Source organism: Suncus etruscus, chromosome 11 (genome assembly GCF_024139225.1).
Source record: "Suncus etruscus isolate mSunEtr1 chromosome 11, mSunEtr1.pri.cur, whole genome shotgun sequence".
In the NCBI taxonomy this organism is placed as follows: domain Eukaryota; kingdom Metazoa; phylum Chordata; class Mammalia; order Eulipotyphla; family Soricidae; genus Suncus; species Suncus etruscus.
The window spans coordinates 55,776,483-55,788,495 of record NC_064858.1 but is presented as its reverse complement, the minus strand read 5'-3'; the positions used below and the strand labels follow the sequence as shown (position 1 = coordinate 55,788,495).

Below are 12,013 nucleotides of genomic sequence, written 5' to 3'. Positions count from 1 at the left end.
AGAAAGATGGGGTATGTGCTAGTATTCCAAAAAGCTCTGGTAATTTCATTCCCAAAACCAATGTACCTGAAATTTGATCAGATTGGTGTCCCTGAAGAGAATTATAGAGGGTCAGTAATGAGGCAGGGCCATCGGGAAAATGGTGATGGAGGCAGCAGGTGTGGCTTTGACTGGCAGGGGCTTGGCCTCTCTCCTGAGATGACCAGCTTTCTCTGTGTGGGCCCATGTACCCATGGTCTTTCAGGGCTTGGTTTATAACTCATTTGAGAAAAGAGTGAGTCTACGGAGCTGGCCTGGTTCAAACATGCCGACTGTGTTTGTGGGAGTGAATAATGGCTGCCAGACTTCCCAAAAGAAGGAAGATAGAGGATGAGAAGGGTGTGTGCACTTGACCCCAAAAGCCCTGGTGATATCAGCCTTCAAATTGGTGTACCTGAAACTTGAAGTTTGGTCAGATCGGTGTCTCCAAAGAGAATCATCTTAGAGAGTCAATGATGAGGCCATTGGGAAAACAGTGGTTTTGGGTGATGAAAGTAGCAGGCATGGCTTTAGCAGGGTGGGGGCTTCAAAGCATTCTTTCTGTTATGTTTGCTTTCTGGCCCAGATAACTGGTTGTAATTTAATCAAAGGATACATAGATAAAAGTGTAATTTTATCCTCTGAACCCCAAATGGAGTTATCTCTGAATACATACTGGGTATGGCTTAAAAAAAAAGCCAAATTTTTTTAAAAAGGAGAAAAATACCTGACATTGTTCATAGACAGACAGACAGACAGACAGACAGATAGACATAGTGTTTACAGTCACACAGTGAGGTGCTAGTTTTGACATTGGGTCTCCTGCATGCAAAGAGTATTGTAGGTATTGAGATTTTTCCTTTACCTTTTAGCTATTAATGATAAAGTAATTATTAGGTTTTTCTTTAGGTTTTCATGAACTTTTCTTTTTTATTTATTTTTCTTTCTTTATTTATTTTGGTTTTTGGGTCACACCCGGTGCTCAGGGGCTACTCCTGGCTCTACGCTCAGAAATTGCCTCCGGCAGGCTTGGGGACCATATGGGATGCCAGAATTTGAACCACTGCCCTCTGCATGCAAAGCAAACACCCTACCACTGTGCTATCTCCTTGGCCCCAGTATTTCTTTTTTAGTTTGTTTTTTGACCATACCTAGAGGCACTCAGGAGTTACTCTGGCTCTGGGGTTATTCCTTTCTGAGTTCAGAAATGACTCCTGGCAGGCTTGGGGCACCGTATGGGATGCTGGGGATTGGACCAGATTATCTGCATGCAAGACAAATGCCCTTTATGCTGTGTTGTTGCTCTGGCCCCTAAGCATGTAATATTTCAATATCAATCCTACTATTAAGTGTTAACTCTCATTACCAATGTTCCTCCATTCCCAAACAACCTTCTCACCCTGCCTGTTTACCTTGGCAGGCACATTAAAGTTCAATGATTTCAGCTTAGATTTCATGTTTTCAGTGTTGTTGAGTCTGTTCTTTGGTTGTATAGCTGTATCACTCTCCCACATCACCAATATGATTGGAACACAGACCCCTGTTTCTCCATTACTTTCCTTTCTCATCTTCTTTCTTCCCACCTTGATTTCTTTTTGTCTATGTCTCCTCCCTAGGCTCTGGGATCCACGGTAATCTAGGTATTTCCCCTTTACTACATTATATTTTATAATACAATTATTTTACATACCACAGATAAGCGAGTTCATCCTGTGTTTGTCTTTCTGCTTCTGGCTTACTTCACTCAACATGACATCTTCCAGTTCCAACCAGATTGCAGCAAATTGATTATTTCATTGTTACTTCCAGCTGCATCGTATTTTATTGTGTACATGTACCATATCTTCATAATCCATTCATTTGACTTTGGACACCTAGATTGATTCCATATTTTAGTTATTGTAATGAATTGCAGCAATGAATAATGGTGTGCGTATGTTCTTTTTTTATTTTATTATTATTATTTTTTTTTTGCGTGTGTTCTTTTGAATGAATGTTTTAAAGTCCTGGGCATAGATACCCAAAAGTGAATTGCTGAGTCATTTGGCAGCTCAATTGCTGAGTTTACTCAGGACTCCCTGTACTGTTTTCCATACACATTCCCTCTAGTAGTGAATGAGTTTCTTTGTAACCTCATCCTTGCCAGCACAGATTGTTACTACAAGTTTTCGTACCGTTCTCACTAGTGTGGATGATATCTCATTGTTTTCTTGATTTGGATTTCTCTAATGATAAATGATGCTGAGCACTTTCTTGTGGCTATTGGTGATCTGCTGTTCATTATTTCTCCCCTTTTTTTGATAGAATTTTTGTGTTTGTTTTTATTGATTTTTTTAGTAGTTTACATATTTTGGATATTAAGTCCTTATCTGAAGTGTTGGATGAGAATATTTTTTCCTCTTTCAGTTAATCTGTTTTTTTTTTTTTAAATAAAAGTATCTGACCAGTATAACTCAAACCTGTATTATAAGTGGTATTTCTGAAAATTTTGACTCTGGATATTTGTTGTTGTTGTTTGATTTTGGGTCACACCTGGCAGCACTCAGGAGTTACTCCTGGTTCTGCGTTTAGAAATCGCTGCTGGTAAGCTTGGGGGACCATACGGGATGCCGGGATTTGAACCACTGTTCTGGACTGGCTGTGTGCAAGGCAAATGCCCTACTGCTGTGCTCTCTCTTTGGCTCCCTGACCCTGGAATTTTAGAGCTGACTAGAGTGAATCTGGTATTAGGAATCCAGCCACAGTTGGTTCACATAAGGGCATTAACACTCTGTCCTAAAAATATTTTAGTTTTACTGAATATTTAATTTTTTTTTTTTTTTTTTTTTTGGTTTTTGGGCCACACCCAGCGGTGCTCAGGGGCTACTCCTGGCTGTCTGCTCAGATAGCTCCTGGCAGGCACAGGGGACCATATGGGACACTGGGATTCGAACCAACCACCTTTGGTCCTGGATCGGCTGCTTGCAAGGCCAACGCTGCTGTGATATCTCTCCGGGCCCTAATTTTTTGTTTTTTATGTATTGGGCCACACCTTGCAGTAACTCTCATGGGTTACTCGTGGCTCTGTGCTTAGAAATCACTTCTGGCAGGCTCAGAGGACTATATTGGGTGCCAGGGATCAGTCTTGGGCCAACCATATACTAGGTATTCACCCTACTCGCTGTACTTTCACTTTGGCTTCTGAATATTTAATTTAAAAAAATCCTTCACTCAGAATTTTCTGGGAGTGTTGACTGCTTTGTTTATATAATATTCCTTTTATGAAATAATATTACTTTTATAAAAAATAATTCTGAAACAAAGCTTGAAAGATTTTAATTGTGGGATGTATATCTATGCTTGAAATTCTGCTTGTTGGTCAATTGGAGTAAACAGAGTATATTGCTTGTTTGTCCATGCTTTTGCTTTTTTTGTTTTTGGAGGCACACTTGGTGTCACTTAGGGGTTACTCCTAGCTCTGCACTTAAAAGTTGCTCCTGTCAGGCTCAGGGGACCAAATGGGATGCTGGGGATCAAACCGGGATGGGCCACATTGAGGGCAAACATCCTAACCACTGTGCTATTACTCTGGCCCCATATCTCTGCTTTTCAACTTGTGATTTTTTTTTTCTTTTTTCTTTTTTTTTTTTTTTGGTTTTTGGGTCACACCCGGCAGTGCTCAGGGTTTTTTCCTGGCTCTGTGCTCAGAAACTGCCCCTGGCAGGCACGGGGGACCATATGGGATGCCAGGATTCGAACCGATGACCTTCTGCATGAAAGGTAAACGCCTTACCTCCATGCCACCTCTCTGGCCCCCAACTTGTGATTTTTATGTTGGAATTTCACTGATTTGTGATCTATGCTCTTATTATAGCTGCATAATCTTGAATAATTTACATTCTAATAGACTCAATTACTTCTTCAGGAAGAGATGAGATGATGTAATGAAGATTGCTTTGACTTAGAACCAGTTCTGTTGGATGTGTGATTTATCCTTTTTATTAATTTTTTCAGTTTCTTTATCTAGAAAATTGAGCTCATAATAATAGTTTATATTTTATATTATTATTATGAGGAGCAAATAAGTAACTATACGTAGAGTTTCAAAAACAGTGGTTGGTACATGGTAGCACAGTAAATATGCTTTTTGTTTGTCTTTTGGCTATACTCTGCGGTGCTCCTGTGCTCAGGAATTATTTCTGGTGCATTTGGGAGATCAGATGGAATACTGGGGATCAAACTCAGTTTGGCTGCATGTAAGACAAGCTCCCTGTCAACTATATTATCATTTTGACCCTGTAAATATACTTTTTTGGGAGGTGGGAGAGATGGCATGGAGGTAAGGCGTTTTCCTTTCATGCAGAAGGTTGGTGGTTTAAATCCTGACATCCCATATGGTCCCCGAGTCTGCCAGGAGCGATTTCTGAGCATAGAGCCATGAATAACCCCTGAGTGCTTCCGGGTGTGACCCTGCTTTCATAAGTGAGAGGTCTGCTTTCTTTTAATATTGACCTACATTCTCAGCTGAATTTTGTAAATATGACTGCTCTGCTACTCTTAAATCTTCACCTTAACCTAGTACCTTGCAAACAAGTTAGTAAATAATACATTAAATTGCATTTTCTAAATCCTTATGGTATTGTATTGTTCACCATAACAGAGATAGTTATCACTGCCTAGACTGCAAGTATGTTAAGTTAGTATTCCTGATGCTTGTTTACAGTTTCTTTCTCTTAGTCTAAGTTTCACTTTTTTTCTTTTCCCAGAGTCAAATAGACGGATTACTGGAGGGGCTATGCAGCTTTCTTTCTCCCAGTTAGCTATAGATTATTATCCTTACCACAAAGCAGGTATGTATAACAATTTCTTTGAAACAGATCAATCTTGTACTTTAATTAGAATACTAATTTTTCTCATTTTGTTTTAAGGCAAAAATAAATAATGATATTAAGGCACTGGCATTATTTATTCTCCTCCCAGTATCAAGATGTTTGTGATATTCTAATTTGTGATATTCTAATTTGTGATTTTAAATGTGAAACTATCAGTATAACAGAATATATGTTTGAGTAACTTTATTAATTATGACTAAAATCAGTAGTTGGATGGAAGGGTGGAGAATCTCCCAAGCATTGCTCAAGGTATTCAGGTGCAACTTCTGGTGATATTTAAGTAAGTGGTTAGACCTAGTCATGCATAGTAGCTTACACCCATGGTACTGGAGGCCTCCAAATTAGGGACAATGCAGTGCAGGGGATTGAACTCCCCAGGTCTTTGTGCATAAGTAATGTCCTTTTAATTCCTAACCTGCCTCCACAGACTGCAAGTAATTTTTTAAAATAATTTGTATTAAAAATCTCAAAAGATGTGCAGGAGAGATAGCATGGAGGTAATGGTTTGAATCCCGGCATCCCATATGATCCCCTGAGCCTGCCAGAAGCGATTTCTGAGCATAGAGCCAGGAGTAACCCCTGAGTGCTGCCGGGTGTGACCCCCCCAAAAAAAAAACCAAAAAAGAATCTCAAAAGATGTAATAATGCAAAATAATGACTGATTTTAGCTAAGTTATAGGCTAATTCCAAGGACTTCTAGAAAAACCTAATTTTCTAACCTTCATCTTAGTAATTAAGATTTAATATATTGTATTATATTTAATAAATTATATTAGTGGTGTATGTTAATAATCCTTGTGATTTTTCTGGATTTTTTTTTTAGTCATTTTACAGTAAGTCTGATGAAAGGACTTTTTTCTATTGTGGTAATTTGGGAATGCTATCTACTGGATCTATATACAGCATTATGCAGGCATCAACAGTTAATATTTCTTTTTTTTTTTTTTGGCCACACCCGGCATGCTCAGCGGTTATTCCTGGCTGTCCGCTCAGAAATAGCTCCTGGCAGGCACGGGGGACTATATGGGACACTGGGATTTGAACCAACCACGTTTGGTCCTGGATCGGCTGCTTGCAAGGCAAACGCCGCTGTGCTATCTCTTCGGGCCCAACAGTTAATATTTCTAATAAAAATTTTGGTGTTCTGGGGCCGGGCGGTGGCGCTAGAGGTAAGGTGCCTGCCTTGCCTGCGCTAGCCTTGGATGGACCGCGGTTCGATCCCCAGGTGTCCCATATGGTCCCCCAAGCCAGGCGCGACTTCTGAGCGCATAGCCAGGAGTAACCCCTGAGCAACACCGGGTGTGGCCCAAAAACAAAACAAAAAAAATTTTTTTTTGGTGTTCTTTCACAGATAAGATTTTTAGATAGAGATTCTTTCACATGATTCTTTTTTGTTTTGTTTTGTTTTTGGGCCACACAGTGACACCCAGGGGTTGCTCCCGGCTTGGGAGACATATGGGACACAAGGGGATCGAACCGTGGTTTGTCCTAGGTTAGCGTGTGCAAGGCAAACTCCCTACCGCTTGCACTACTGCTTCGGCCCCTCATAGTATTCATTTTTGATTGTTTTATAGGAAGACTAAAATCTACTAGCAGGTGAAGGCTCTCATTTTATTGAATAGTTAAAGCATTTCTTAAGAACAAGATTAAATCTCATTTGAAGTCTTTGAATACATTTAATAGTGTGTTTTTTCCTTGAAATATCTGCTATTCATTTCTTTTTCTTCCCCTCCCCTTGTGCTATTCATTTTATAGGTGATAGTTGTAATCATTGGGTGTGTTTTAGTGATGCAACCAAAACAAAAAATGGATGGGCCAATGAATTGTTACATGAATTTGAGTGCAATGTTGAAATGCTTAAACAGGCTGTAAAGGATCATAATGTAGGTTCGCCTCCTAAGTCTCCAACACAGGCCTCTCCCCAGCACACACGAACAGGTATTTTATCTATAACAATATTACTATATCTTTAATCTTGTGTGTATTTTTATGTGGTCATGCTGGCTTTAAAATAAATATTAGGTTATCTAAAGTCTAAAAATATTACATTTAATTAAGACTAAAGACTTACAGCAAAATACTTTTAAAATAATGAGATCAATAAGAGTAAAGCCCTGGTAGAATATTTGAGGCTTTAAAGTGGCTTGTAGACCAGAAATTTATCAAAAAGTTATTATATGAGATGCTTTTAAATGTGACATAAATATTCTTTTTGTTTTTGTTTTTTTGTTTTTTTGGGCCACACCTGGTGGTGCTCAAGGGTTACTCCTGGCTGTCTGCTCAGAAATAGCTCCTGGCAGGCACGGGGGGGACCATATGGGACACCGGGATTCGAACCAACCACCTTAGGTTCAAGATCGGCTGCTTGCAAGGCAAACACCGCTGTTCTATCTCTCCGGGCCCGTGACATAAATATTCTAATTTAAGGAATAATTACCAAAAAATAACAATCATTTATTAACATTTATGTGAGTTTATATATAAAATATTTCCACATATCTTGTTGAAGAAATTAGAAGTTGAACCCAGAACATAAATCAGTGGTAGGTAAATTTTTGGGTTTGAGTCCCAGCACCAAGCAGTGGCAATAAAGAACATAGGGTTTATTTATATTACAAGAGTTGTCTTTTTTTTGTTGTTGTTGTTTTGTTTTAGTTTTTGAGCCACACCTAGTGACACTCAGGGGTTACTCCTGGCTATGCGCTCAGAAATTGCTCCTGGCTGTCCTAGGTTAGCTCGTGCAAGGCAAGCGCCCTACTGTTGCACTACCGCTTCTCCCCAAGAGTTGTCTTAATTAAAGAGTAACTTTACAAATATAATTTGCAAATAGTTGATACGAACATTTGTTTCCCACAGAGAAAAATTCAGATCTGAAAAGGACACCTGGAGCACCTTCAGTATTATCTCAACAATTCAAAACTAAATTAATGTCCTGCTCTGTTGTGGTTAGACTTGCAGATTTCAATATATACCAGGTATGTTTTTTTTACAGTTAAATCTTCTGATAGGCACACTTTTTCCATATCTTCTACAAGCAACTCTGACAAACTAATGCACTATTTAAAGCCATCATGACCATTTTTGTGAAAAGGCTAAGATAGACATGATAGAAAATATAAGTTTATTCATTTTTGTCTATATGATAGCTCAGAGTTTGCCCAATTGTGGGCCTAACACTACGTAACACTCAGAAGGCTTCTGAAACTACTCACATGCACCCAAAAAACAGAAAATCTCACATACTTATTGAAATAAGTTATACTCACCGTCACACATGACAGAGGGAAAAATACAAATTAGAACCAATCATAGGAAAAGAGAGCATCAAGTTGAATCATAAGAAGTTGATACAGGGGCCGGGAAGATGGCGCTGGAGATAAGGTGTCTGCCTTGTAAGCGCTACCAAGGAACGGACTGCGGTTCGATCCCCCGGCGTCCCATATGGTCCCCCCAAGCCAGGGGCGATTTCTGAGCACATAGCCAGGAGTGACCCCTGAGCGTCAAACGGGTGTGGCCCAAAAAAAAAAAAAAAAAAAAAAAAGAAGTTGATACAACAGCCTCCTGGCTTGGGCCTTTATCATTTATTGTCAGGTGCTGCCCTATGTGGTTCACTCAGTGTGAAGTTAGACTGGTGTTAATGATCCAAAGCTGCCCCCTTTAAATACTATGCCAGAACAAACGTGAGCTGAGTAAACATGATAATTTGGTAATTTGCAGTGTGTTCTTTTAGGTCAGATTTTTGCCAGCCTAATTCTCTTTACTTGCATAAACTATATCAGTTGTGGATACTACCATTAACCTACACATACCAAAATTTACTGTTTTTATTAGTAAATATACAATTCACTAGTATTATGTATGTTCACATTGTTGTACTGTGAAGGGAATCCTGATCTGTCCCTTTTAAATGGGTCTGTACCCCTTTTAGTTAGGGGAGGTCGGATTCCTATGAATAGCAGTCTGTTTCATGTTCTCTCTCTTTCCTCATTACCTCATTACGTACGGGAAGCCTGACTCCACGTTCTGCTTTTACCATGTCTCTGAACAATTATCCTGTGTTTGTGGGTTATCACCCTATTCTTTGTAACTCAACTCTCTTTCCACTTTTGGGCTGAAAACTTTGAGCCTGGAGTCTCCAGCTCATACTTTCCCCAGAATCCCCCAGTCTGGAGATGATCCCCTACAAATGTAACCTGAATTATGGGTAAGGGACTCAGCCTGTGGTGGCCTTTCCAATATGCTGTCACCAGTGCTAATAAATTTGTTTTTTTCCTTTGTTCCTTCCAGTACCTGTCTTTTCCCTTTGCTGGACTTTTTCTGCAACATTTCAATCATCACTACAATTATTCTCCTTGGTATTTTTACCCAAAAAAGAAACTGATTATAGTGTTATATTTATTTTAAATCCTAAATTATAGTAAAAACTTATAAAGTAATACTGGGAAACTTGAATCTTGGGGACTTGTATATAGCTATACATGACTCTGCTATTTATTTTTATTATAAAAACATTAGTGATTTCTAAGGATAAAAAAATACTAAGTTTACAAATCATTTTGTGTAAAGTTGATTTTGTAATTGTTAAGATCCAAAGAGGTGATAGATTTCTGAATAGTTGGTTGGTAATATAGCTTTAATATGAGTTTGAACACATAATAGAAATTGCATTGGAAATTAATCATAATGTATCAGAGTTTTAAGAAGTTGAAGTAAAACACATGCACAGGGAGGGTTTTTTAATATTACTAAATTAATATTTTAGGTTTCTACAGCTGACCAATGTCGTTCTTCCCCCAAAACTATGATTTCTTGCAATAAAAAATCCTTGTATCTTCCACAAGAAATGTCTGCTGTCTACATAGAATTTACAGAATATTATTATCCAGATGGAAAGGATTTTCCAAGTAAGAGTGTTTTCTATTTTATTGCTTGTTGATTATTTGGCTATTTGTTGTTGTTGTTGTTGTCCTAGCTAACTTTTCAACTGTAATGTGAGAAAAAAGGGCAGTCAGGGGGATGGCTCAAAGGACCAATATCTGAGCACTGTGCTAGATTCAAAACAAACCCAAATAAAATAAAACCAAGAAAAAGAAAAAAAATAGCAGAGGTCTATGATTCTTAGAGTTTATTAGTGTATGACTCTTGGATAGTATTTTTTTTTTTTGTTTTGTTTGGGGTCCACACCCAGTGAATGGTGTTCAGGATTACACCTGACTCTGCTCTTTGAAATTATTCTTGGGGCTAGGGAGATAGCATGGAGGTAAGGTATTTGCCTTGCATGCAGAATGTTGGTGGTTCGAACCCCGCCATCCCATATGGTCCCCTGAGCCTGCCAGGAGCGATTTCTGAGCTTAGTGCTAGGAGTAACCCCTGAGCGCTGCCAGGTGTGACCTAAAAACAAACAAAACAAAAAAATTAAAACAAAAAAATTATTCCTGGCTGTGGCCAGAGCAGTGGCGCAAGTGGTCGTGGCGTAAGTGGTAGCCTTGCACATGGCTAACCTAGAACAAACTGTGGTTCAATTCCCTGGTGCCTCAGGTGGTCCCCCTAGCCAGGAGCGATTTCTGAGTGCATAGTCAGGAGTAACCACTGAGCTCACTGGGTATGGCCCCCAAACCAAAAAACCAAAACAATAACAACAACAACAACAACAAAAATTATTCCTGATAGTGCTGGATCACTTATATGGGATGCTGAGGATTGAACTCTGAGTAGGTTGCATGCAAGGCAAATGTTCTACCTTTTATATCTCTCCAATTCCTCTATTATATTTTTCTTATATATTACATTCTGTTTGTTTGTTTGTTTGTTTGTTTATTTATTTATTTATTTATGTTTTTTCCTCTAGTATAGTTTTTAACATATTATTTGTTCACATGTTTATTCTCCTAATAGCTGGAAGCTTCTTTAATACCAAGAATCAAGTAGGTTTCCTTAGATTTCGGAATTTTTTTGTTGTTTTGGGGCCACATTGGGAATGCTCAGGACTTACTCCTGACTCTGATGTCAGGGATCACTCCTGGTTGGGGATAATATGGGATGTTGGGATTGGACTCAGGTCAGCAGTATGCAAAACAAGCCCCTGTCTCACTGTCCCATTTCTTAGGCCCGGATTTTTGTGCATGGCAATTTCCCCCCTCCATTCCATTCTCTTTCCTGGATCCCATACTTGACTTGATTGTGGTGCTTTCCTCACTGAGCAAAGTCCTAGTCTTTTTTTTTTTTTGTTCACCTTTGTTTTTTTTTTGTCACATGCATTGGTGCTTAGGGGCTACTCCTGTTTTGGTACTTATGGGTAGGATTCATAATTTTTTTTTTCTTTTGATTTTTTGTTTTTGGGCCACACCCGGTGATGCTCAGGATTTACTCCTGGATATGTGCTCAGAAATTGCTCCTGGCTTCTGGGACCATATGGGATGCCAGGGGATCAAATTTTGGTCCATCCTAGGCTAGCGCAGGCAAGGCAGACACCTTACTACTTGTGCCACTGCTCTGGCCCTGATTCCTACTTTCTTTAACCTACTTTTTTCATTTGCCTATTTCTCTGATATTGATCTAATCAAGGCTTTTTGTTTCAAAAACTAAAACTAGGTCATACTCATACCTATGTTGTTGATTAAGACTGGAATGACTTGAAAAACAGATATTGCTGTTGCTTCAGTTTTAGTTTGAGCCAAGTTTTAAGGATTTGATCTTCTCAAAATTTGTTTTTAACTGTCTTTTGTGTATTACCAGTTTGTCTAGTCCATCTTTAAATTAGATAGTTTAAGACATTTGCTAACACGTCTTAAAGAATTAATGAGGGTTTAGAATTAAGTTCAGAAAAAGGTCACATATTGTATTTTTTTTAAGGAGATCTAACATACTGTTTTCTTAAAAAAATTAACATTACATTTGGTTTTCTCATTTTAAGATTAAGATTTAAGTAGAAGAATACTTATAAAAATATGTGGTAAGGACCACAAATTTAATACTTTATTTCATCAAGAAAGTAAAGATTTTTTGAAATTTGCTTCTTGGTACAAATGACATTAAGAAAAAGAACTGAACAGTACTTCTGTATGTTCAGCTAGTTTTTGATTAAACTATTTTTTCAATTAGTGAGTTGCATTAAGATAATCTTT

At 38.5% G+C, this 12,013-nt stretch overlaps 1 protein-coding gene across 3 annotated transcripts in view; it reads left to right on the top strand.

Annotated features, from left to right (window-relative positions):
* The window catches only part of BLTP3B (bridge-like lipid transfer protein family member 3B), a 101,697-nt gene that overhangs the window by 45,855 nt on the left and 43,829 nt on the right, over nt 1–12,013 (top strand). For all 3 annotated transcript variants that reach the window (XM_049782799.1, XM_049782798.1, XM_049782800.1), the window contains exons 9-12: nt 4,764–4,847; nt 6,645–6,827; nt 7,746–7,864; nt 9,652–9,793. In XM_049782799.1, the coding sequence (XP_049638756.1) occupies nt 4,764–4,847; nt 6,645–6,827; nt 7,746–7,864; nt 9,652–9,793 (528 nt within the window). The remainder of the gene's footprint in view (nt 1–4,763; nt 4,848–6,644; nt 6,828–7,745; nt 7,865–9,651; nt 9,794–12,013) is intronic.